The sequence below is a fragment of the Lepidochelys kempii genome, chromosome 24 (genome assembly GCF_965140285.1).
Source record: "Lepidochelys kempii isolate rLepKem1 chromosome 24, rLepKem1.hap1, whole genome shotgun sequence".
Lineage (NCBI taxonomy): Eukaryota > Metazoa > Chordata > Testudines > Cheloniidae > Lepidochelys > Lepidochelys kempii.
This window is the reverse complement of record NC_136403.1, coordinates 17,193,411-17,220,434: the sequence shown is the minus strand read 5'-3', so window position 1 is coordinate 17,220,434 and position 27,024 is coordinate 17,193,411. Positions and strand designations below refer to the sequence as shown.

General features: G+C 46.8%; 1 protein-coding gene and 1 pseudogene across 1 annotated transcript; both read left to right on the top strand.

Annotated features, from left to right (window-relative positions):
- The first annotated feature begins 1,023 nt into the window (after positions 1-1,023).
- LOC140902967 (chemerin-like receptor 1) lies at positions 1,024-1,877 on the top strand (annotated as a pseudogene).
- A 23,462-nt stretch (positions 1,878-25,339) lies between these two features.
- On the top strand, positions 25,340-26,197 carry LOC140902500 (chemerin-like receptor 1). The gene has a single exon (XM_073322643.1). The coding sequence runs from the start codon at positions 25,340-25,342 to the stop codon at positions 26,195-26,197; it is 858 nt and encodes a 285-aa protein (XP_073178744.1).
- The last annotated feature ends 827 nt before the right edge of the window (positions 26,198-27,024 follow it).

Here is a 27,024-nt window from a genome sequence, read left to right as displayed (position 1 = left end):
CCTCCTGGATCTCCCCTCTTACTGATGCCCCCATCCACTCCTTTCATCTGCTCTGGATAGAGCCTGTTAAAATTACTTGTGGGTCCTGTTTTCAGAGGTCAGGGTCCACCATCATGCTTGTTGTACACAGACCGTGACCGAGCTTGGAGGCCCCATCTTCCAAGTGCTGCACAGACCCACAGGGAGAAACAGAGAGCTCACACTCTAAACAGACAAATGTTTGGAGGGGAAACTGTGGCATGGGGCCGTGGTGTGACTTGTCCAGGCTCCCCAACCAGTTCAGTGACAGAGTCTGGGATGAAGCCGAGGAGTCCAGACTCCCTGTCTACCCACTAAAATAGACTAGCAATTAAAAATAATCTTTTGACTTGCTACTGGTTTCTTCTTCCCCTGGTGTTTTGCCGGGTGGCTTTTTTGTCATCATTGTCTTTTCAATCTTACTTTTCTCCTTCTGGGGAATTGCTCTCCGTCAGTGGAGGTTTCCATAGGGGTTCTTTCGGTGGGGATTTTGCCCACACGGCTCTATTAACTCAGGCTGCCGCCCCCCCCCCCGCCCACCAAAATGGCCCAAACCATAAAAAACTACACTTCAAAATGAAGGGGGCGGAGAAGAATCACTTTCAAAAATTCCATTATTTCAAAAGAAAACGGGGGAAACAATCATTCATTAATTTTTTCTAACCAAGAAGGGAATAACCAGCTACTTTGGGAAACTAACAGAAAAAAGATTATTTGGGAATTTTAGTAAGTATTGGTCGGGGGTCTCTCATATCTCTGTCTCTGCATCCTGGACACCCTCATTGTCAACCTCTCTTTGCCTAGAACTCCAACTTTTAAGCAAGAAGCAAAGCTGTGTGTTTCTTAAACATTTGGGTTAGTAGAAACCAAACTCTGTCCGTGTCCTCTCCTGGAGCCCGTTTCATTGCTTTTCCTTCCTTTGCTCAGTACAACGTCTGCACTTCTCGTGCCAAGTCCTGAGGAGGAGGAGGAGGAGGGGATATTGTGACTGCAACTCTTCCAAGAATGGTGTTCCTCCCAGTTCTCTTCCTGGTGCTGTGTGACGTGGCCTTCCTCGCCGGGGTGCCATTCAACGGCTATGTCCTCTCCATCGCCAGCTGCCGTGTGGAGAGGACAGCGAGTGCTGTGTGGTTCTGGAGCTGGGCCGTGGCAGATTTCATCTTCATCGTCTTCCTGCCCCTCAGATTCACCTCCATCTTCATCCTGGACTTAGACTGGGCGAAGGGGCTGAGCAGCACCCTCACCTCCTTCCACATGTTCTTCAGCGCCTTCCTCCTCACGGCCCTCAGTGTCGATCGCTGCATCCTCGTGGCACGCCCTGAGTGGGCCCAGATATGCCGCACACCACCCCTGGCTTTCAGAATGGTTTTGGGCATGTAGGCCCTGTCTGCTGGGTTCAGCTTGTGGTATGGTTATCTCTGGGAGTCCCTGCTCTCACCTGCCAGCACCGACATGAATTTCCAACTAGATGAAGGGAGGGTGAAGGCTGCTGTTGTGATCCAGTTCCTGGTTGGGTTTCTGATCCCACTAACCTTGATCTTGATCCCAACCTTCTACATCTTTCTAGTTGCCAAGCTAAGCAACAGGTTGAACCAGTCCACCAAGCCACTTAAGATCCTTCTTGGTTGATCCCAACCTTTTTCGTCTGCTGGCTACCGTATCACATCTTCTTCCTGCAGATCTCAGCTAAGTACCCTCTGCCTATTCTGAAAATGGGAAGCGCTTTTGCTTGTGTCCTGACATATTTCAACAGTTGCCTCAGCCCCATCTTCTACCTCACCATGGAGGAAGAGTTTGTGAGGTGCTGGCAACATTCACGCAGAGCCCAAAGCACAGAGAATTTGGCGGTGCCTGAATAGGGGAATGGATGGAATTTTCGATATTTGTATGGAGAAAGAAATCTGTTAGCTGTGACCCATAACTTCCTCTTGATCCCAGAATTGTCTTTTTTAGCAAGAGAATTTTTTTTGCCTTACTCAAAGAAAAGCCACAAGAATGATAGCAGGATTCGAAAACCTGCCTTAGAGTGAGAGACTCAAGGAGCCCAATCTATTTAGCTTAACAAAGAGAAGCTGAAGGGGTGACTTGATCATAGTCTGTAAGTACCTACATGGGGAACAACTATTTAATAAAGGGCTCTTCAATCTACCAGAGGAAGGTCTAACACGATCCAGTTGAACCTAGACAAATTCAGACTGGAAAGGAGGTGTAAATTTGTAACAATCAGAGTAACTGACCATTGGAGCAATTTCCCAAGGGTCATGGTAGATTCTCCATCACTGGCAATTTTAAATCAAGCTGGGATGTTTTTTTAAAAGCTCTGCTCTAGGAATTATTTTGGGCAGTTCTCTGGCCTGTGTGATCGGGGAGGTCATATGAGATGATCACACTGGTCTCTTCCAGCCTTGGAATCTATGAATCTATTATTTTAATGAAATATATTGGAGTCTTGTTTTTGTTCATTGTTAGATCATTTTGGGGCACTTGGTTCTTTATGGTCTTTCCTTTTCTGCATCGCTGTGTCATTATTCTTCTCATCATCTCACCTTAACTCCCATAGCAGTGGGGCTCCAGCTCTATTTCTTTCCTATGTGTGTTGAAGATCAATGGGTCTATGAAACAAAGGGAAACATTTTCAAAAGGGTCTAAGTTCTATTTTTAAAAGTCTTTAGGCCCACAGGAACCCAGCTGTGAGTCAATGAGAACACAACATAAGAACATAAGAACGGCCAGACTGAGTCAGACCCAAGGTCCATCTAACCCAGTATCTTGTCTTCTGACAGTTGCCAATGCCAGATGCCCCAGAGGGAATGAACAGAACAGGTCATTATCAAGTGATCCATCCCCAGCTTCTGGAAACAGAGTCTACAGACACCATCCCTGCCCATCTTGGCTAATAGCCATTGATAGACCTATCCTCCATGAACTTATCTCATTCTATTTTGGACCCAATTATAGACTTGGTATTTACAAAATCCTCTGGCAAAGAGTGCCACAGGTTAACTGTGCATTGTGTGAAGAAATGCTTCCTTTTGTTTGTTTTAAACCACCTGCCTATTAATTTCAATAGGTAACTTCTAGTTCTGAGAAGGAATAAATAACACTTCCCTATTTACTTTCTCCACACCTGTCAGGATTTTATAGACCTGTATCATAACCCCCATTAGTCATCTCTTTTCCAAGATGAAAAGTCCCAGTCTTGTTAATCGCTCCTCATATGGAAGATGTCCCATCCCCCTAATAATTTTTGTAGCCCTTTTCTGTACCTTTTCCAATTCCAGTATAGCTTTTCTGAGATGGGGCGACCACATCTGCACACAGTATTCAAGATGTGGGCATACCAGGGATTTATATAAAGGTGATATGATATATTCTGTCTTATTATCTATCCCTTTCTTAATTATTTCCAACATTCTGTTCACTTTTTTGACAGCCACTGCACATTGAGTGGATGATTCCAGAGAACTATCTACAGTGATTCCCAGATCTCTTTCTTGAGTGGAAACAGCTCATTGTATATGGATAGTTGGGATTATATTTTCCAATGTGCATTACTTTGCATTTATTAACACTGAATTTCATCTGCCATTTTGTTGCCCAGTCACTTAGTTTTGTGAGGTCCTGTGACAGGGTGGTGGGTATGAATTGCTTAGCCAGCTCCAATTAAGGGAGGTAGGTTGGAGCTGCCTAGAGAAACCTGCACCTGATTGGCAAAGGGGAACCAGTTGCTAGCCTAATTAGCCCAGGGCTGCATAAAAGCCTCAGAGGAAGGAAGCCAGAGAGGGGCAGACAGAAGCGGAAGCGGAAGCGGAAGCGGAAGCGGAAGCCAGAGCCTGGAAGGAGAGGGATAGCGCTGCCCTGCTGGCTATAAGAAAGAGAAGCCCCTATGGCTGGAACCCCCAGTACTATGTGATGAGAGGTGGTGGGTTTGCAGTGTGTAAATAAACAGAACCAGTGACTAAGCCAGGGTCTCTCTGTGATTTTTATGGCAGAGCAGAGGCGGAACCAAGAGGGGCCCTGCTACGCCCTGCAACAGGTACCTTTACAACTCTTTGCAATCAGCTTTGGACTTAACTATCTTGAGTAGTTTTGTATCATCTGCAAATTTTGCCACCTCATTGTTTACCCCTTTTTACAGATAGTTTACATATATGATGAATAGGACTGGTCCCAGTACAGACACCTGGGAACACCACTATTTACCTCTCTCCATTCTGAAAACTGACCATTTATTCCTGATCTTTGTTTCCTATCTTTTACCCAGTTATTGATCCATGAGAAGCCCTTCCCTTTTATCCCATGACAGCTCACTTTGCTTAAAGAGCCTTTGGTGAGGGACCTTGTCAAGGGCTTTCTGAAAATTTGAGTACAGTACATCATTTGGATCATCCTTGTCCACTCTTTTTTGACCATCTCAAAGAATTCTACTAGATTGGTGAGGCATGATTTTCCTCTAGAAATCCATGTTGACTCTCTCGCAACAAATCATGTTCATCCATGTGTTTGAGAATTCTGTTTTTTACTATAGTTACAACCAGTTTGCTTTGTACTAAAATCAGGCTTACCAGTTTGTTATTGTTGCGATCATCTCTGAAGCCTTTTTTAAAAATTGGTATCACATTAGCTAATCCTCCAGTCATCTGGTACAGAAGCTGATTTAAATGATAGTTTGCATACCACAGCCAGTAGTTCTGTAATTTCATATTTGAGTTCCTTCAGAACTCTTGTTTGAATCCCATCTGGTCCTAGTGACTTATTACTATTTAGTTTATCAATTTGTTCCAAAACCTCCTCTAATGACACCTCAATCTGGGACAGGTCCTCAGATTTGTCACCGAGAAAGAATGACTCAGGTTTGGGCATCTCCCTCACATGCTCAGCTGTGAAGACCGATGCAAAGAATTCATTTAGTTTCTCCGCAATGGCCTTATAGTCCTTGAGTGCTCACAGAAACATAGAGGAGGTCATCTAGTCCAATCCCCTGCTCAAAGCAGGACCAAAACCAACTAAATCAATCCAGCCAAAGCTTTGTCAAGCTGGGCTTAAAAACCTCTAAAGATGGAGATTCCACCACCTCCCTAGGGAACCCATTCCAGTGCTTCACCACCCTCCTAGTGAAATCGTCTTTCCTAATATCCAACCTAGATCTCCTCCACTGCAACTTGAAAACATTGCTCCTTGTTCTGTCATCTGCCACCAATGAGAACAGTCTAGATCCATGCTCTTTGGAACCCCCCTTCAGGTAGTTGAAGGCTGCTATCAAATTCCCCCCTCACTCTTCTCTTCTGCAGACTAAATAAGCTCAGTTCCCTCAGCCTCTCCTCGTAAGTCATATGCCCCAAACCACTAATCATTTTCGTTGCCCTCTGCTGGACTCTCTGCAATTTGTCCACATCCCTTCTGTAGTGGAGGGACCAAAACTGGATGCAATACTCCAGGTGTGGCCTCAGCAGTGCCGAATAGAGGGGAATAATCACTTCCCTTGATCTGCTGGCAATGCTCCTACTAATACAGCCCACAATGCCATTGGTCTTCTTGGCAACAAGGGTACACTGCTGACTCATAGCCAGCTTCTCGTCCACTGTAATCCCCAGTTCCTTTTCTGCAGAACTGCTGCTTAGCCAGTCGGTCCCCAGCCTGTAGCGGTGCATGGGATTCTTCCTTCCTATGTGCAGGACTCTGCACTTGTCCCTGTAGAACCTCATCAGATTTCTTTTGGCCCAATCCTCCAATTTGTCTAGGTCACTCTGGTCCCTTTAACATCTCGAGCGCCCAGTGGCCCCACTGGTTGTTTAGCAGGCTTCCTGCTTCTGATGTACTTACATTTTTTTTGCTGTTTCTTTTTGACTCTTTGGCTAGCTGTTCTTCAAATTCTTTTTTGGCCTTCCTAATTATAGTTTTACACTTCATTTCCCAGAGTTTATTCTCCTTTCTATTTTCCTCACTAAGATTTAACTTCCACTTTTTAAAGGATGCCTTTCTGCCTCTCAAACACTTTTTTACTTTGTTGTTTGGCCATGGGGGCACTTGTTTGGTTCTCTTACTATGTATTTTAATTTGGGGGATACATTTGAGCCTCTGTTATGGTGTCTTAAAAACATTTCCATGCAGCTTGCAGGGATTTCAGTTTTGGCACTGTACCATTTATTTCTGTTTAACTAATTTCCTCATTTCTGTGTTCCCCTTTCTGAAATAAAATGCTATCATGTTAGGCTGATGTGGTGTTTTCGCTGCCACCGGGATGTTAAATTTAATTATATTATGGTCTATATTACCAAGCGGTTCAGTTATATTCACCCTTGGACCAGATCCTGTGCTCCACTTAGGACTAAATCAAGAATTGCCTCTCCCCTTGTGGGTTGACTATCTGCTCCAAGAGGCAGTCATTTGAGGTGACAAGAAACTGTATCTCTGCGTCCCATCCTAAGCTGACATGTATCCAGTCAATACGGGGATACTTGAAATCCCCCATTATTATTGAGTTTTTTATGTTTATAGCCTCGCTAATGTTGCTGACCATTTCACAGTAGCTATCACCATACTGGTCGGGTGGTCAGTAATATATCCCTGCTGCTATATTCTTATTATTCAAGCATGGAATTACTATCCATCGAGATTCTATGATACAGTTGGGTTCATTTAAGATTTTTACTTCATTTGACTCTATGCTTTCTTTCACATATAATGCAAGTCCCCCACCAGTATGACCTGTTCTGTCCTTCTGATATATTGTATTATGGTATTACTGTGTCCCATTGATTATCCTTATTCCACCAAGTTTCTGTGATGCCTATTATATTTATATTTAATATGAGGCACTCTGGTTTACCCATCTTATTATTTAGACTTCTAGCATTTGTATATAAGCACTTAAATGTCACTTTTTAGCTGTCTGCCATTACATGATGTAATTTAATTGACTTGGGCTTCTACGGGTGAGATTTGGAAAAGCACCTCTGTGAGTTAGGTGCTTAAATCATAACATCAATGGGAATTTGGCACCTAACTCCCTTAGCCACTATTAAAAATGTAGTCCTGTCTCTTCATTGCCAAGCCCAGGCCTTCAAAGCTGATGAGCCACCTCCTAAAATATCATGAGATTGGTTTGAAAAGAAAGACATCTGGGTTCTTCTTTTTTGCCTCCTGATTTTTTGGGGCCATTTCAAGCCTTTTTCTGCAACAACGAAGACCAGAAACTTGTGAAAAGAAAAGAGCTGAAATTTCCACCTAATTATCTGATTCCAGGATCTGGGGCTTGGAGGAAAATGAGAAACATGATGAATGCCGCTACCAAATTGTAATATTCAGCTTTTTTAGAAGTCAATGGAGTGAGGAGGTGTTTAAAATATTGGGGACTTTAAATAAAATGTGGGTGGCTGTGGAACGCTATACCTAAAAACAGCACCCTGGAATCCCCATATTCACCACTGTCATATCAATATGAACAAAGTCTGCCTTGTGAGGTATCATTAAAAAGTCTTTATCTGTTGAATTTTAATATCCTACTGAATTGTGTGTGCTGTCATTGTATGGGGAATTAGGAAGTTTTGCTATGTGTTTGTTACTGAAATATGTTGTGATGTTGGAAACACCCAGAACCGGCCTTTCAGGTTCAACAATGGAGGAGCCAGATAGCATTAATGGCTCATCAGCACCCGTCAAGGGAAGAATCCACTAGTCCAGGAAGTGTACACAATGGAGACTGCTTGACCCATGGGGATTGCCTGAGGGCTTGGGAAATCTCAGTTCAGTTTACAAAAGCTGATGCATGTCCTCTCCACATCGGGGGAGACGCCGCCTGAATAATGAACTTACACTGGCCAGGCTTCTGACCAGGACAGGACGGTACAGCTCTGGGGCACAAGGCCTGGGAGCCGGGGGGAATTGATTAGAGCCTCCCTATTGATGGTTCATGAGTGGCTGTGAGAAGCATTCATGGAACTCAGCTGGGTGTGTCCCTGCCCGGGGATGGCTGTGGAAGTGCAGGGCCTGCCCGAGGTTTGTCGCTTGACACAGCATCACAGTGTGAGAGGGATACCCCAGGTTGGTGGGACAGAGGGCTCAGAAGTCCCACAGTCCAGCTTGCACTCCGAGAACCCCGAAACAGTGTTTTTTTTAAACCAGTGTGTCAATAAATCCTGATATGCCTGGCCAAAATTCACTCAGCTTTCACATCGCTGGCCGTTCTCCAGCATCCAACTAATCCCCCAGCCAGTCGTGGAGCAGACACTGTCATGTGGCTCACAGCCAATGAAGCGAGAGATTCATGATCCACTCACAACCTGGCAAGGTCTCTCCAGAATGTTCATGGGGTGACCGGGGGTGAAGGGCGGCAGGTTCCAGCGGCACTTCATGGGCTCAAGCTGGGTCTGGTGAGTCTCCAAGTATGAATGGGCTGAAATTTTGCAATGATGCAGCCACAGTTCAGCTCCTACTCTTGGGCTGTGGCTGCCCCGGATGTGGACGACCCTCTCTGTGGACAGGATCTCAGACCTTTCATCACAAAGGCCCCAGAGCTCAGCCGAGCTTTCTGAGGCTTGCATGGAGCTGGCCGTCTCAGAGGCTTTGCAGACTCAGCTTTGTGAACATCCCCCACCCTCACTGAGCTACCCCCACCCCCACCCCCGCGTGCTCTCCCCGCAAGAAGACAGCTTCCTGTCACCAGACAGAGTCCGTGTTGGGGAAGCTGTGGGTGGTGTATGTGTGTTGAGGGAATGAATTCTGAGATGCCGTGTCTGATTCCCCCAGGACATAGGTAGAAAGTGAGATTAAGCCTTCCAGCTTCCTTGCTAGGGTGAAATCCACAGTGCCTCTCCAGATATGTCTCTGCCCCCCAAGCCCTACCCCAGGTTCCTGCCACCATCCCACCCCCCACAGCAGCACCCTCCAGATCCCTCCCCGCTCCCCATAGCAGACTCCCCAGATCCCTTTCGGCCCCCCCACCTGCTCTCTAAAGCATCCTCCCCAGATCTCTCCCTGACCCCCCAGTCCGTGCTGCATCCCCTGGATTTAAGTGTTTCCCATCATATACAGGGTTTAAAGTTTGATTCAATGGCTCTCAGCACCCCCCCTATACAAATTGTTCCAGGAACCCTGTTCCCTACCCTACCCACTCCCCAAAACAGTGCCCCCCCAAATTCCTTCCTCTCACTTGTATAAACATCCCCCATGCCCCATCCCAGAGGTGGCCACATCTCAGTGTGAAACGACCCTATAGACCAGTGGCTCTCAACCTTTCCAGACTACTGTACCCCTTTCAGGAGTAAAAAGAAAAGGAGGACTTGTGGCACCTTAGAGACTAACCAATTTATTTGAGCATGAGCTTTCGTGAGCTACAGCTCACTTCATCGGATGCATGCCGTGGAAACTGCAGCAGACTTTATATACACACAGAGAATATGAAACAATGCCTCCTCCCACCCCACTGTCCTGCTGGTAATAGCTTATCTATGATCACTTTAGATAAGCTATTACCAGCAGGACAGTGGGGTGGGAGGAGGTATTTTTTCATATTCTCTGTGTATAAATAAAGTCTGCTGCAGTTTCCACGGCATGCATCCGATGAAGTGAGCTGTAGCTCACGAAAGCTCATGCTCAAATAAATTGGTTAGTCTCTAAGGTGCCACAAGTCCTCCTTTTCTTTTTATCTAAAGTGATCATCAAGTTGGGCCATTTCCAGCACAAATCCAGGTTTTCTCACCCTCCGCCCCCCCACACACAAATTCACTCTCCTGCTGGTGATAGCCCATCCAAAGTGACAACTCTCTACACACTGTGCATGATAATCAAGTTGGGCCATTTCCTGCACAAATCCAGGTTCTCTCACCCCCTGGAAATGGCCCACCTTGATTATCATGCACATTGTAGGGAGAGTGGTCACTTTGGATGAGCTATTACCAGCAGGATAGTGAGTTTGTGTGTGTGGTTTTTGGGAGGGGGGTGAGGGGGTGAGAGAACCTGGATTTGTGCAGGAAATGGCCCAACTTGATGATCATTTTAGATAAGCTATTACCAGCAGGACAGTGGGGTGGGAGGAGGTATTGTTTCATATTCTCTGTGTGTATATAAATCTCCCCACTCTATTTTCCACTGAATGCATCCGATGAAGTGAGCTGTAGCTCACGAAAGCTCATGCTCAAATAAATTGGTTAGTCTCTAAGGTGCCACAAGTCCTCCTGTTCTTTTTGCGAATACAGACTAACACAGCTGTTACTCTGAAACCTTTCAGGAGTCTCGTTTGTCTTGTAAACCCCTAGGTTTCTCCTCACTTAAAAAGTGTGCTATTGTGTCATAGCACGCTCGTACTGATGGACGGTTTCCGTTCTCATTTTACCATATAATTATAAAATAAATTGATTGGAATTTAAATATTGCACTTACATTCCAGTGGACAGTATATAGAGCAGTATAAACAAGTCATTGTATGAAATTTTAGTTTCTACGGACTATGCGAGTGCTTTTTATGTAGCCTGTTGTAAAACTAGGCAAATATCTAGGTGAGCTGATGTACCCCTTGGAAGATCTCTGCGTACCCGAAGTGGTATGCATACCCCGGGTTGAGAACCTCTGCTATAGACTGGTATCCAAAGGCTCAGGGCTGACGATGGCAGTAAAATCGCATGGCCAGTAGATGGCAGCAGACATGCAATTCAGGTGCTTGTCCTAAACTGGAAATCAAGTCACCCCTTACCCTTACCCTTGGCTTGAGCTTCTACATTAAGCCTCCACAGCGCCACAGCTGCACTGGTGCAGCCTTCCCCGTGTAGACGTGTCCTCTGATCAGCTGAACTGACTGAGCTCCTGGAGTCTCTCTCTGTCAAGCCCGGGGACCAGTCCGTTAATCCTTCTCGTGGCTCTTCTCTGACCCCTCTCCAGCTGCTCAACATCCTTCTTGAAGGGTGGGCGCCAGAACCGGAACCAGGATCCCAGCAGCGGTCGCACCGGGGCTGGATCCGGAGGGGAAATCACCTCCCTGCTGCTAATCGAGACTCCCCTGTTGATGCATCCCAGGGTGGCTGGAGCCCTGCTGGCTCTGGGAGGTCATGTTGAGCTGAAAAGTGTCCCCACACCTGAGGCCTCGAGGCAAATGATGAGGGACGAAGGCAGGTTGGAGGCCGGGCTGTTGTTTGTGTGGTCTCCAGCTCAGAGCGAGAGTTTCCTTAACATTAGCTGGCCTGTAACGTGGCCCAGGCCGAGGGGTGTGTAACCTGCAGGAAAGGTAGGGCTGGGAATCTCATGTGGCCAACTTCCAGTGGGGCTCTGTTCACTTTCCCTAGCCAGGAGGGGCTGGAGGGCAGAGTCCCAGCTGGTGTCTCTGCTCCTGGCACATCACATGGGGGAGTCAGCTGGACATGGCTGTCTCAACCCCTGCTCTCTTCTGGGGGCCCTGCCGCCTGCCCCCAGATGTGGGTAGCCAAATGCAGACACCTTGTGATTTATGAGACGTCTGCGTGTAGCAGTGGGCGCCAGAGGCCTTCCAGGCTTTGCAGACATGATTGGACCCAGCCACGTCCTGTGATCTCCCGCATTGCCCCCACCCTCCCAGATATATCCCCACATAAACAGCTTCCTGTTGGCACCTAACTCCCTTAACCACTTTTTAAAATTTAGTCCTGTCTCTTCATTGCCAAACCCAAGCCTTCAAAACTCATGAGCAACCCCCTAAGATATCATGAGATTTGTTTGAAAAGAAAGACATTTGGGTTTCTTCTCTTTTTGCCTTACGATTTTTTTTGCGGGGGGCACATTTCAAGCTTTTCTCTGCAAGAACGAAGGCTGGAAACTTAAAAAAAAAGAAAAGAAAGCTGTAATTGCCACATAATCAACCGATTCCAGGATCTGGGGTTTGGAGGAAAAGGACAAGCATGGCGAATGCCGCAACCAAACTGAAACAAAAATACACCAAAAGTTTTAGAAAACAATAAATATCCAGCTCTGTTTTGGAGACCAATGGAGTGAGGAGGTGTATAAAATATTGGGGACTTTAAATAAAATGTGGGTGGATGTGGCACTCTGTACCTCAAAACAGCACCCTGGAACCCCCATATTCACCACGGTCATATAAATATGAACAAAGTCTGCCTTGTGAGGTATCATTAAAAAAGTCTTGATCTGTTGATTATTAATATCCTTGTCAATTGTATGTGCTGTCATTGCATGGGGAGTTATGAAGTTTTGCTGTGTGTCTGTCCCTGAAATGAGTTGTGATGTTGGGAACACCCACAACCAGCCTTTCAGGTTCGACAATGGAGGAGCCAGACAGCGTTACTGGCTCACCAGTACCCATCCAAGAATCCACTATCTCAGGAACTGTATAAAATAGAGATTTCTGAGAGAGAGCATGTAGACAATGGAGACTTTGAACTGTAGCAATTTGGTATCCAGCTGGATATTGAGGAACTGGATATTGAGGAACTGATACCTCCATTTGGTATTCAGCCTGTGAACTGAGGAACTGTAACCTGCTTGAACCATCTGCCAGCGTGACACATGGCTTGATTCAAATCCTGTCTAGTTTATTTAACTCAGACATCAAATTTACTTTTACTTGTTGTGTAAACAGCTGTGATCTCTATGCTTGCTGCTTATAATCACTTTAAATCTGTCTGTAGTTAATAAACCTGCTTTTATATTCTACGTAAAACTGTGTGTTTTGATTGAAGTTCTTGGTAAAACTCAGCTCAGTTTCCAAAGTTGGTGTTTGTGCTCTCCACATCAGAGGAGGCGCAGACTGTGTAATGAACTTTCACTTGCCAGGCTTCTGACCAATGCAGGACTGTACATTTCTGAGCTGCAAGGCCAGGGAGCTGGGGGGAATTGACGGGAGCCTCCCTATTGGTGGTTCATGAGGGGCTGGGAGGTCATTCATGGAACTCAGCAGGGCGTGTCCCTGCCTGGGGATGGCTGTGGAGTGTAGGACCTGCCAGAGGTTTGCAGCCTGACACAGCATCACAGTGTGAGAGGGGTACCCCCAGTTGGTGGGGCACAGGACTCAGATGTCCCACTGTCCACATTGCACAGCAGGAACCCCTTCACAGTGACTTTTTAAACCAGTGTTTCAATGAATCCTGATATTCCCAGTCAAAATTCATGCAGCTTTCGCCCTTCGCTGCATTGCTGGCCATTCTCCAGATTCCAACCCATCCACCAGCCAGTTGCGGAGCAAACACAATGTCATGTGTCTGGCAGCCACTGAATCAAGAGAATCACAATCTACTTGTACCCCTGTCAGGATCCTCATTTGTCTTGTGCACCCCCAAGTTTCTCCTCACTTTAAAACTGATTACTTACAAAATCAGATATAAATACACAAGTTTCACAGCACATTAGTACTGATAAATAGTTTACTTTTTTCATTTTACCATATAATTGTAAAATAAATGAATTGGAATATATATATTGTACTTACATTTCAATGGATAGTATATACAGCAGTATAAAAAAGTCATTGTATGAAATTTAAGTTAGTAATGACCATGCTGGTGCTTTTTATGTAGCCTGTTGTAAAATAGATAAATATTTAGATGAGCTGATGACGTACCCCCAGGAAGATCTCTGCGTAACCCCAGGGGTAAATGTACCCCTGGTTGAGAACCACTGCTGTAGACTGTTATCCAAAGGCTCAGGGCTGACAATGGCTGTAAAACCACCTGGCCAGTAGATGGAAAAATACATGAAATTCAGTTGCTTGTCTGAAACTGGCGATCAAGTCACCGTGTCACCTTCCCTTTCATTTGGTCTGCACTAGCAACTGATCGTGGTGTAACTACGTCGCTCATGGGTGTGGAAACCAACCACCACCGGGTGACTTTGTTATACTGATCTAACGCCCGGTGTAGACAATGCTTCTCCCATCAGGACAGCTACTGCCTCTTGGGGGGGCTGGATTAACGACGCCGATGTGAGAAGCTCTCCCGTCAGCACAGACAGCGTCTTCACGGAGCTGCTACAGCGCCGCAGCTGCATCGGTGCAGCCTTCCCCGTGTAGACGTGTCCTTTGATAAAATGAACAGCCTCAGCTCCTGGAGTCTTTCTCTGTCAAGCCTGGAGTCCAGTCCATTAGTCCTTCTCATGGCTCTTCTCTGACCCCTCTCCAGATGCTCAACATCCTTCTCGAAGGGTGGGCACCAGAACCAGACATAGGATCCCAGCGGCGGTCACACCAGGGCCAGATCCAGAGGGAAAATCACCTCCCTGCTCCTAATTGAGAAAAGTGTCCCCACACCTGAGGCCTCCAGGCAAATGACGAGAGACGAAGGCAGGTTACAGGCCGGGGTGTGGTTTGTGTGGTCTCTAGCACAGAGCGAGGGTTTCCTTCGTGTTGGCTGGCCTGTTATGTGGCCTGGGGCCGAGGGGTGGGTTCTCTGCAGCAAAGGTAGGGCTGAGAATCTCATGCATCCCACTCCCAGCGGGGCTCTGTTCACTTTCTCCAGCCAGGAGGGGCTGGAGGGCAGAGTCCCGGCTGGCGTCTCTGCTCCTGGGACCTCACACGGTGGAGTCTGTTGGATATGGCTGTCACAGCCCTTGCTCTCTGATGTGGGTCCCGCCCGCCTGCCCACAGAAGTGGACAGCCAAATGCAGACACCTTGCTAAGGACCAGCAGCAGGAGGGGAGCTGTTAGAGGGTGTTCCCTTCACACTCCCACTTCCCTGGTTCTTGTCACACAGACAGCAAGCAGCAAAAGACCAGAAGTCCATAGTGCAGACAATGGGATGTTTATTGGGGTTACTGTCCAGCAAGCATGATTCCAATTTCCCTAACCCCCCACTTCCTGTTTGACCCTAGTTTATATGGTAACATTCTCAGCTATACTTTAACCAATTATTTTACTGAAATTTAACTAACCAATCCTAACAGATTGTAAAATCATTCTCTAACCAATTGTATCCCACTACCCTAATTAATTTACACCTAGTAAAATTAATTATACAAAAGATAGAAACAATTAGAGAACCAGACAGATTAAGAATAGAAAAGTGCAGGGCATAAAGATAAAGCATTCAGAAAAGAGGGTTTCATAACCACAACCATTGTTAAGTGATTTCTTGCCACACAGGATGCCATCAAACTAAGTTTTCTTTAACCATATTAAGATCTGTTTCTTTATCTGGTGGAGATGGACACTGTCATAAATATAAAGGGAAGGGTAACCACCTTTCTGTATACAGTGCTATAAAATCCCTCCTGGCCAGAGGCAAAATCCTTTCACCTGTAAAGGGTTAAGAAGCTAAGGTAACCTCGCTGACACCTGACCCAAAATGACCAATGAGGGGACAAGATACTTCCAAATCTGGAGGGGAGGAAAAAGGCTTTTGTCTGTCTGTGTGATACCTTTGCCGGGAACAGATCAAGGATGCAAACCCTCCAACTCCTGTAAAGTTAGTAAGTAATCTAGCTAGAAAATGTGTTCTTTGTTTTGGCTTGTAAATTCGCTGTGCTGGAGGGAATGTGTATTCCTGTTTTTGTGTCTTTTTGTAATTTAAGGTTTTGCCTAGAGGGATTCTCTATGTTTGGAATCTGACTGCCTGTGAGATTATCTTCCATTTTAATCTTACAGAGTGTTTCTTTTATCTTTGTTTTGTTCTTCTAATAAAGTTCTGTTTTTTAAGAATCTGATTGGGTTTTTAGGGTCCTAAGAAACCCAAGCTGGTCTGTGCTCAATTTGTTTATTCTCAAGCCTCCCCATGAAAGGGGGTGTAAGGACTTGGGGGCATTGCTGGGGGAAGAGGAACTCCAAGTGGTCCTTCTCCCTGGTTCTTTGTTAGTACGCTTGGTGGTGGCAGCGTACCCTAGTCCCAGGCAAAGATTTTGTGCCTTGGGGAAGTTTTTAACCTAAGCTGGTAGAAATAAGCTTAGGGGGTCTTCCATGCAGGTCCCCGCATCTGTATCCCAGAATTCAGAGTGGGGAAGGAACCTTGACAGACACTATCAAGGTAGGATCGTCTTCCTAACAGCCCAATAGCACCTTATTTCAATGTGACTGGTTTGGGATGTGAGGATGTGACCGGTCGCTTCCCAGCTTAGGGCTGCCCCTACTGCTTAGCCAAAGGCCGTAGCCTAAGAACAAGGCCTCAGGCTATCCCAGTGAGAGAAGGCCCAGACACAGGCAGACTGTGGTTTTCATTCTTTGTTTTTATACCCCTGTAACTAGCTAAGTGATAAAAATACACCTAAGCTCTTAAAGAATAGACCTGTACGGGGCAGGCCTGAATTTCTATATTCTAACAGGCGCTTGTGTTTTGTACTGGGACCAGTGCTGTTCAACATATTCATAAACTATCCGGAAAAAGGGGTAAACAGTGAGGTGGCAAATTTGTCAGATGATACAAAACTACTCAAGAGAGTTAAGTCCAAAGAGGACTGCAAGAAGTTACAAAGGTGTCTCACAAAACTGGGTGACTGGGCAACAAAATAGCAGATGAAATTCAGTGATGATAAATGCAAAGTAATGCACATTGGAAACCATAATCCCAACTATACATATACAACGATGGGGTCTAAATTAGCTCTTACTGGCCCCTCTTGTTTTTTAGCAGGCTTCCTGCTTCTGATGTACTTAAATAATTTTTTGCTAATACTTTTTCAGTCTTTGGCTAGTTCTTCGAATCGTTTTTTCTTTCCTAATTATATTTTCAGTTGCCAGAGTTTATGCTCCTTTCTATTTTCCTCAATAATATTTAACTTCCAGTTTCTAAAGGATGCTTTTTTGCCTCTCAAAGCATCCTTACTTAGTTGTTTATCCATGGTGGCACTTGTTTGGTTCTCTTACTATGTTTTTTAATTTAGGGTATACATTTGAGCTTCTAACATGGTGTTGATAAAAAGGTTCCATGCAGCTTGCAGGGATTTCACTTTTGGCACTGTACCTTTTAATTTCTGTTTATCTAACTTCCTCATTTTTGTGTTTTTCCCCTTTCTGAAATTAACTGCTACCATGGTGGGCTGCTGTGGTGTTTTCACTGCAACAGGGATGTTAAATTTAATTATATTGTCATAGAATCATAGAATATCAGGGTTGGAAGGGACCTCAGGATGTCATCTAGTCCAACCCCTTGCTCAAAGCAGGACCAATCCCCAATTAAATCATCCCAGCCAGGGCTTTGTCAAGCCTGACCTTAAAAACTTCTAAGGAGATTCCACCACCTCCCTAGGTAACGCATTCCAGTGTTTCACCACCCTCCTAGTGAAAAAGTTTTTCCTACCTAAACCTAATATCCAACCTAAACCTCCCCCACTGCAACTTGAGACCATTACTCCTTGTTCTGTCATCTGCTACCACTGAGAACAGTCGAGAGCCATCCTCTTTGGAACCCCCTTTCAGGTAGTTGAAAGCAGCTATCAAATCCCCCCTCATTTTTCTCTTCTGCAGGCTAAACAATCCCAGTTCCCTCAGCCTCTCCTCATAAGTCATGTGTTCCAGTCCCCCAATCATTTTTGTTGCCCTCCACTGGACTCTTTCCAAATTTTCCACCTCCTTCTTGTAGTGTGGGGCCCAAAACTGGACACAGTACTCCAGATGAGGCCTCACCAGTGTCGAATAGAGGGGAACGATCACGTCCCTCGATCTGCTGGCAATGCCCCTACTTATACATCCCAAAATGCCATTGGCCTTCTTGGCAACAAGGGCACATTGTTGACTCATATCCAGCTTCTTGTCCACTGTAACCCTAGGTCCTTTTCTGCAGAACTGCTGCCGAGCCATTCGGTCCCTAGTCTGTAGTGGTGCATGGGATTCTTCCGTCCTCAGTGCAGAACTCTGCACTTGTCCTTGTTGAACCTCATCAGATTTTTTTTGGCCCAATCCTCTAATTTGTCTAGGGCCCTCTGTATGCTATCCCTACCCTCCAGCATATCTACTTCTCCTCCCAGTTTAGTGTCATCTGCAAACTTGCTGAGGGTGCAATCCACACCATCCTCCAGATCATTAATGAAGATATTGAACAAAACCGGCCCCAGGACCCTTGGGGCACTCCACTTGATACCGGCTGCCAACTAGACATGGAGCCATTGATCACTACCCGTTGAGCCTGACAATCTAGCCAACTTTCTATCCACCTTATAGTCCATTCATCCAGCCCATACTTCTTTAACTTGCTGGCAAGAATACTGTGGGAGACCATGTCAAAAGCTTTGCTAAAGTCAAGGAACAACACGTCCACTGCTTTCCCCTCATCCACAGAGCCAGTTATCTCATCATAGAAGGCAATTAGATTAGTCAGGCATGACTTGCCCTTGGTGAATCCATGCTGACTGTTCCTGATCACTTTCCTCTCCTCTAAAAGCTTCAGAATTGATTCCTTGAGGACCTGCGCCATGATTTTTCCAGGGACTGAGGTGAGGCTGACTAGCCTGTAGTTCCCAGGATCCTCCTCCTTCCCTTTTTTAAAGATGGGCACTACATTAGCCTTTTTCCAGTCGTCCGGGTCTTCCCCCAATCGCCATGAGTTTTCAAAGATAATGGCCAATGGCTCTGCAATCACATCCGCCAACTCCTTTAGCACTCTCGGATGCAACGCATCCGGCCCCATGGACTTGTGCACGTCCAGCTTTTCTAAATAGTCCCGAACCACTTCTTTCTCCACAGAGGGCTGGTCACCTCCTCCCCACGCTGTGCTGCCCAGTGCAGCAGTCTGGGAGCTGACCTTGTTCGTGAAGACAGAGGCAAAAAAAGCATTGAGTACATTAGCTTTTTCACATCCTCTGTCACTAGGTTGCCTCCCTCATTCAGTAAGGGGCCCACATTTCCCTTGACTTTCTTCTTGTTGCTAACATACCCGAATAAACCCTTCTTGTTACTCTTAAAATCTCTTGCTAGCTGCAACTCCAGGTGTGATTTCACCTTCCTGATTTCACTCCTACATGCCCGAGCAATATTTTTATACTCTTCCCTGGTCATTTGTCCAATCTTCCACTCCTTGGAAGCTTCTTTTTTGTGTTTAAGATCAGCAAGGATTTCACTGTTAAGCCAGGCTGGTCACCTGCCATATTTACTATTCTTTCGACACATCGGGATGGTTTGTCCCTGTAACCTCAATAAGGATTCTTTAAAATACAGCCATTATGGTCACTATTACCAAGCAGTTCAGTTATATTCACATCTTGGACCAGACCCTGTGCTCTACTTAGCACTAAATCAAAAATTGCCTCTCCTCTTGTCGTTTCCAGGACTAGCTGTTCCAAGAAGCCGTCAATTAAGGTGTCTAGAAACTTTATCTCCTCATCCCATTCTGAGGTGACATGTCTCTAGTCAATCTGGGGATAGTGGAAATCCCCCCTTCTTATTGAGTTGTTTTTGTTACAATGTCTCTAATTTCCCAGAATATTTCACAGTCACGATCAGCATCCTGGTCAGGTTGTCGGTAGTATATCTCTACTGCTATATTCTTATTATTCAGGTATGGAATTACTCTGCATCGAGATTCTATGGTACAATTTGGGTCATTTCAGATTTTTAATTCATTTGACTCTATGCTTTTTTTGCATATAGTGCCACTCCCCCAGCAGCACGGTCTGGTCTGTCCTTCTGATATAATTTATGCAGTGGTATTACTGAGTCCCATTGATTGTCCTCATTCCACCACATTTCTGTGATGCCTATTATGTCAATCTCCTCATTTAGTACAGGGCACTCTAGTTCACCCATCTTATTATTTAGACTTTTAGCATATGTATATAAGCACTTTAAAAAATTGTCACTTTTTAGCTGTCTGCCATTACATGATGTAATTGAATTGATTTAGGCTTCTATGGATGAGATTTTGAAAAGCACCTATGCGTTAGCATAGCAAAAGATCTTTCCAGCAAGCTGGAAGAAACTATAAAAGAGGGAAAGTGACGTCACCACTTGGCCTCACTCGCCCCACAACTCAACACCTGGAAACATGTTGGGAGGACAAAGACTTTGACCTGGAGAAGTTTGGTATTGGTCTGAAAGACAAGCCCAGCCTGTGTATTGAGGGACTGTCACCTGCTTGTACAATCTGAAAGGGTGAGACATGGCTTGATTAAAATCCTGTCTAATTTATTTTACTCAGACTGTGAATTTACTTTTATTTCTTGTGTAACCAACTCTGATCTCTACACTCACCGCTTATAATCACTTAAAATCCATCTGTCTGTAGTTAATAAACCTGTTTATTATTCTACCTAAAACTGTGTGTTTTGATGGAAGTGCTTGGGAAATCTCAGCTCAGTTTACAAAGGCTGGTGTTTGTGCTCTCCACATCAGGAGAGGCACAGACTGGGTAATGAACTTACACTTGCAAGGATTCTGACCAATGCAAGAATGTACATTTCTGGGCTGCAAGGCCAGGGAGCCGGGGGGAATTGACTGGAGCCTCCCTGTTGATGGTTCATGAGTGGCTGGGAGGTCATTCATGGAACTCAGCTGGGTGAGTCCCTGCCTGGGGATGGCTGTGGAAGTGCAGGACCTGCCAGAGGTTTGCAGCGTGACACAGTGTCACAGTGTGAGAGGGATACCCCAGGTTGGTGGGACAGAGGGCTCAGCGGTCCCACAGCCCAGATTGCATGCTGGGAACCCTGTCACATTGGCTTTTTAAACCCATGTCTCAATGAATCCTGATATTTCCGGACAAAATTCATGCAGCTTTCACCCTTTGCTCTGTGGCTGGCCCTTCTCCAGCGTCCAACCAATCCCCCAGCCAGTCACGAGCAGACTCTATGTCGTGTGGCTCACAGACAACAAAGTGAGAGATTGACGATCCACCCGCCACATGGCAAGGTCTCTCCAGGACATTTGAGGGGTGACTGGGGGTGAAGGGTGGCAGGATCCACCCATGAATCACTCCCGACCCAGCAGCACTTGGGGGGCCCAAGCTGGGTCTGGTGTGTTTCCAGGTGTGAACGGGCTGAATTTTTGCAATGATGCAGCAGCAGCTCAGCTCCTGCTCTGGGGCTGGGGCTGCCCCGGATGTGGGCGACCGTCTCTGCAGACGGAATCTCACACCCTTCCCCACGAGCGGCCCCAGGGCTGAGCCGAGCTGTTTGAGGCTTGCACAGAGCTGGCTGCCTTGGAGGCTTTTCAGACTCAGCTTTATGAGCATCTCCCACTCCGCATGCTCCCTCCCCCTTGAGGACAGCTTCCTGCCCCCAGACAGACTCCGTGTGTGGGGGGGAGGAAAGCTGCAGGTGTTGTGTATGTGTTAAGGGAATCAATTCTGAGATGCTGTCAAGGTTCCTCCCCCACTCTGAACTCTAGGGTACAGATGTGGGGACCTGCATGAAAAACCTCCTAAGCTTATCTTTACCAACTTAGGTCAAAACTTCCCCAAGGTACAAAATATTCCACCCTTTGTCCTTGGATTGGCCGCTACCACCACCAAACTAATACTGGTTACTGGGGAAGAGCTGTTTGGACGCGTCTTTCCCCCCAAAATACTTCCCAAAACCTTGCACCCCACTTCCTGGACAAGGTTTGGTAAAAACCTCACCAATTTGCCTAGGTGACTACAGACCCAGACCCTTGGATCTTAAGGACAATGAACAATCCTCCCAACACTTGCACCCCCCTTTCCTGGGAAATGTTGGATAAAAAGCCTCACCAATTTGCATAGGTGACCACAGACCCAAACCCTTGGATCTGAGAACAATGAAAAAGCATTCAGTTTTCTTACAAGAAGACTTTTAATAAAAATAGAAGTAAATAGAAATAAAGAAATCCCCCCTGTAAAATCAGGATGGTCGATACCTTACAGGGTAATTAGATTCAAAACATAGAGAACCCCTCTAGGCAAAACCTTAAGTTACAAAAAAGATACACAGACAGAAATAGTTATTCTATTCAGCACAGTTCTTTTCTCAGCCATTTAAAGAAATCATAATCTAACACGTACCTAGCTAGATTACTTACTAAAAGTTCTAAGACTCCATTCCTGGTCTATCCCCAGCCAAGACAGAATATAGACAGACACACAGACCCTTTGTTTCTCTCCCTCCTCCCAGCTTTTGAAAGTATCTTGTCTCTTCATTGGTCATTTTGGTCAGGTGCCAGCGAGGTTACCTTTAGCTTCTTAACCCTTTACAGGTGAGAGGAGCTGTCCCCTGGCCAGGAGGGATTTCAAAGGGGTTTACCCTTCCCTTTATATTTATGACAGATGCTGTGTCTGATTCACCCAGGACATATGTAAGAAAGTGAGATTAAACCTTCCAGCTTCAACGCAAGGGTGAAATCCACAATCCCCTCCCTCTCTCCCCCCCCCCGACCTCTCCCTGCCCCTCTGGCTGCAGCCCCCTGGCTTGAAGTGGTTCCCATCATATATATGATTTACAGTTTGATTCAGTGGGTCTCACCACCCCCACTGTTCAAATTTTTCCAGCAACCCTGACACCATCCCACTCCCCACAGCAGCCCCCCTGTTACTTGTCTAAACAGCCCCCATGCCCCACCCCAGAGGCGGCCATCATCAGGATGGCCCATTTCTCCTTCTTGTCAACTGTTTGAAAGGGGCCATCCTGATGATCACGGCAAAAGTTTTTTTTCTCCCGCTGATAATAGCTCATCTTAATTGATTAGTCTCGTTACAGTTGGTATGGCAACCCCCCTTTGTTTCACATTCTCTGTATCTATCTATCTATCTATCTTCTCACTGTATTTTCCACTGCATGCATCTGATGAAGTGGGTTTTAGCCCACGAAAGCTTACACCCAAATAAATTTGTTAGTCTCTAAGGTGCCACGAGTCCTCCTCTTTCTCTTTTTTGCTATAGACTGTTGTCCAAAGGCTCAGGGCTGACGATGCCAGTAAAACCATCTGACCACTAGATGGCAGCAGATGTCCAATTCAGGTGCTTGTCCTAAACTGGCAATCAAGTCACCCCGTCCCCTTCCCTTTCGCGTGGTCTACACTAGTAACGGATGTTGGTATAACTGCGTCGCTCAGGGGTGCGGAAAACCCTCCACCCCCGGTGATGCTGTTATGCTGACCTAAGGCCTGGTGTAGACGATGCTTCTCCCATCAGCACCGCTCCCGCCTCTCGGGGGGGTGGATTAACGGCACCGATGGGAGAAGCTCTCCCGTCAGCACAGACAGCGTCTTCACTGGGCTGCTTCAGCGCCGCAGCTGCATCGGTGCAGCCTTCCCCGTGTAGACGTGCCCTTTGATCAACTGAACTGACTGAGCTCCTGGAGTCTCTCTCTGCCAAGCCCGGGGGCCAGTCCGTTAATCCTTCTCGTGGCTCTTCTCTGACCCCTCTCTAGTTGCTCAACATCCTTCTTGGGGGGGCGGGAGGGGGGCGCCAGAACCGGACACAGGATCCCAGCAGCGGTCGCACCAGGGCCAGATCCAGAGGGAAAATCACCTCCCTGCTCCTAAGTGACATTCCCCTGTTCAAGTATCCCAGCATGGCTGCAGCCCTGTTGGCCCTGGGAGGTCACGTTGAGCTGAAAAGTGTCCCCACGCCTGAGGCCTCCAGGCAAAAGACGAGAGACGAAGGCAGGTTGCAGGCCAGGCTGTGGTTTGTGTGGTCTCTAGCACAGAGCGAGGGTTTCCTTAGCGTTGCCTGGCCTGTAACGTGTCCCAGGCCGAGGGGTGGGGTCCCTGCAGCAAAGGCAGGGCTGAGAATCTCCCGCGTCCCACCACCAGTGGGTCTCTGTTCACTTTCCCCAGCCAGGAGGGGCTGGAGGGCAGTGTCCCAGCTGGCGTCTCTGCTCCTGGAAGCTCGCTGGGGGGAGTCAGCTGGAAGTGGCTGTCTCAGCCCTTGCTGTCTGCTGGGGCCCCACCATCCGCCCCCGGATGTGGACAGCCAAATGCAAACACCTGGCGAGGGTCCAGCAGGGGGGAGCTTGTGGTTCTCGGGATGTCTGCATGTAGCAGTGGGTGTCAGAGGCCTTCCAGGCTTTACAGATGTGATCGGACCCAGCCATGTCCTGTGAGCTCCACCCATTGTCCCCCCCTTTCAGATATATCCGCACATGAACAGCTCCCTGCTCCGGGCTAAGCCAGCTTGGGCGAGCTGCAGGCATCACGTTGGAGACCTAGGACAGGGGTTGACTCTGGGACACTGCGTGCCCCCAAAACACGGGTAAGGAAATGAGGTAAACCCCTCAGCTGTCCCATTGGATCTCATTCTACCCTCACCCCCACTAGCTCCTGGATCTCCCCTCTTCCTGCTGCCCCCATCCCCTCTCCTCACCGGCTCCGCATAGCGCCAGTTGAAATTATTTGTGGGTCCTGTTGTCAGAGGTCACGGTCCCCCATCGTGCTGGGTGCTGAACAGACCCCAACCAAGGTCGGGGGCCCCAGCACAGCAGGCAGTGCATAGACACTGACTGAGATCGGGGGCCCCATCGTGCCAGGCACTGCACAGACCCAAAGGGTGAAACAAACCTGGGCACAATAAACTCACACTCTGAACAGATGACTGTTTGGAGGGTAAACTGAGTCATGGGGCCATGACATGACTTCTCCAACCTCCCCAAGCAGAGTCTGGAATGGGACCCAATCATCCTGACTCCCCATCTAAAGACTAAAATAGATTCTTGCAATATCCTTCCTTTTGGCTTGTTACTGGTCTCTTCTTCCTCTTGTGTTTTACCGGGTTGCTTTTTTTGTCATTGTTGTTGTTTCAATGTTACTTTTCTCCTCCTTGAAAGCCGCTCTCCATCACTTGAGGTTTTTACAGGGAGGGGTTCTTTCGGTTGGGATTTTGCCCACCCGGCTTCACTAGCTTACCCTCCTAAAAAGGCCCAAACCACACAAAAACTCTGCTTCAAAATGAAGGGGGAGAGGGGGAAGAATCACTTTAAAAAATTCCATTATTTCAAAAGAAAGGGGGGAAACGATCATTCATTAATTTTATTTTTTAAACCAAGACGGGGGGGAAGGGGTCTCTCCTTTCTCCGTCTCTGAATTCTGGTCCGCCACCACCCTAATTGTCCACTGCCCCTTTCCTAGAAATCCAACTTTTCAGCAAGAAGCTGGATTTTTTTTTAATATTTCGTTTAGTCAAAAAAAACCGATATTATGTTAAAACAAAATGTTTGGGCAGAGAATAGACATAAGTCCTGCATCTTGGCAGGGGAATAGACTAGATGACCCTTGGGGTCCCCTTCTAGCACTCTGGCTCTATGCTTCTAAGGTGTTTGAATCATTGGTACCATGATTGGCCTAAAAATATTTGATCCTGTCTGAGTTCAGCTCAGGACTGGGGGAGTATATAAGCTCTGCAGGTGTCTTGCTCTGTCCTTGTCCTCTCCTGGAGCCCATTTCATTGCTCTTCCTTCCTTTGCTCAGTACAACGTCTGCGCTGCCCCCGCCAAGCCCTGAGGAGAAGGAGGGGATATTGTGACGGTAACTCTCCTGAGAATGGTGTTCCCAATCCTCTCTCTGGTGCTGAGTGCCGTGGCCTTCTTCACCGGGCTGCCATTGAATGGGTACGTCGTCTTTGTCACCAGCTGCCGTACAGGGAGGACGGCCAGCGCCGTGTGGTTCCTGAACCGGGCCATGGCCGATTTCCTCTTTATCGTCTTCCTGCCAATCAGATTCATCTTCATCCTGAACTTAGACCTGGCCAAGATACTGAACAACACCGTTATCTCACTCCACATGTTCTCCAGTGCCTTCCTCCTCACGGCCCTCAGTGTCGATCGCTGCATCCTCGTGGCATGCCCTGAGTGGACCCGGAACCACCGCACACCCCTCCTGGCTTTCATGATTGTTATAAGTCTGTGGGCCATGTCTGTTGGGTTCAGCTTGCGGTATGGTGATCTCTGGGAATCCCTGCTCTCACCGGCCAGTATACGCATGAATGTCCCACTGGATGAAGGGAGGGTGAAGGCTGCCTTTGTGATCCAGTTCCTAGTCGGGTTTCTGATCCCATTAGCCTTGATCTTAATCCCAACCTTCTACATCGTTCTAGCTGCCAAGCTGAGAAGGAACAGGCTGATCCAGTCCACCAAGCCACTCAAGATCCTTCTTGGCTTGATCCCGACCTTTTTCGTCTGCTGGCTGCCGTATCACGTCTTCTCCTTCCTGCTGATCTCACCTAAGTACCCCCTGCCTTTTCTTGTCACAGAAAGCAATTTTGCTTGTATCCTGTCATATTTCAACAGCTGCCTCAACCCCATCTTCTACCTCACCATGGAGGAAGAGTTTCTGAGGTACCGGCATCGTGCATGCAACCCCCAAACCACCGACAACTCAGGGCCGGAGCTGGCTGAATAGGGGAACGGATGGAATTGTTGATATTTCTATGGAAAAAGAATTCTGTTCACTGGGACACGTAACTTCCTCTTGATCCCAAAATTGTCTTTTTTAGCAAGTGAATTTTTTGGCCTTATTCATAGAAAAGCCACAAGAATGATTTCTGGATTAGAAAACCTGCCTCATAATGAGAGACTCAAGGAGCGCAGTCTATTTAGCTTAACAAAGAGACAGTGAAGGGGTGACTTGATCACAGTCTGTAAGTACCTACATGGGGAACAAATATTTAATAACGGGCTCCTTAATCTAGCAGAGGAAGGTCTAACATGATCCAGTGAACAGAAGTTGAACCTAGACAAATTCAGACTGGAAAGGAGGTGTAAATTTGTAACGGTCAGAGTAACTGACCCTGGGTTTAGCAGGCCAATGCTCAAACTGCTGAGCTATCCTTCCCACCGATACGTCCTTTTCTATGTCTTCATGTCCTTGTTTTTCTCATCATGTCATTTTTGCTGCCAGTGGGGCTCCAGCTCTTCTTCTTCCCTGTGTTTGTTGAAGATCAATGGATCTATGAAAGAAAGGGTAACATTTTCAAAAGGGTCTAAGTTCTATTTTTTAGTGTTTAGGCCCTTGGAACCTTGCTGAGAGTCAATGATACATAAAACAAGAATGGCCATATTGTGTAAGAGCAAAGGTCCATCCAGCCCAGTATCCTGTTTTTTGACAGTGGCCAATGCCAGGTGCCCCAGAGGGAATGAACAGAACAGGGAATCATCAAGTGATCCATCCCGTCGCCCATTCCTAGCTTCTGGTAAACAGAGCCTAGGGACACCATCACTGCCCATCCT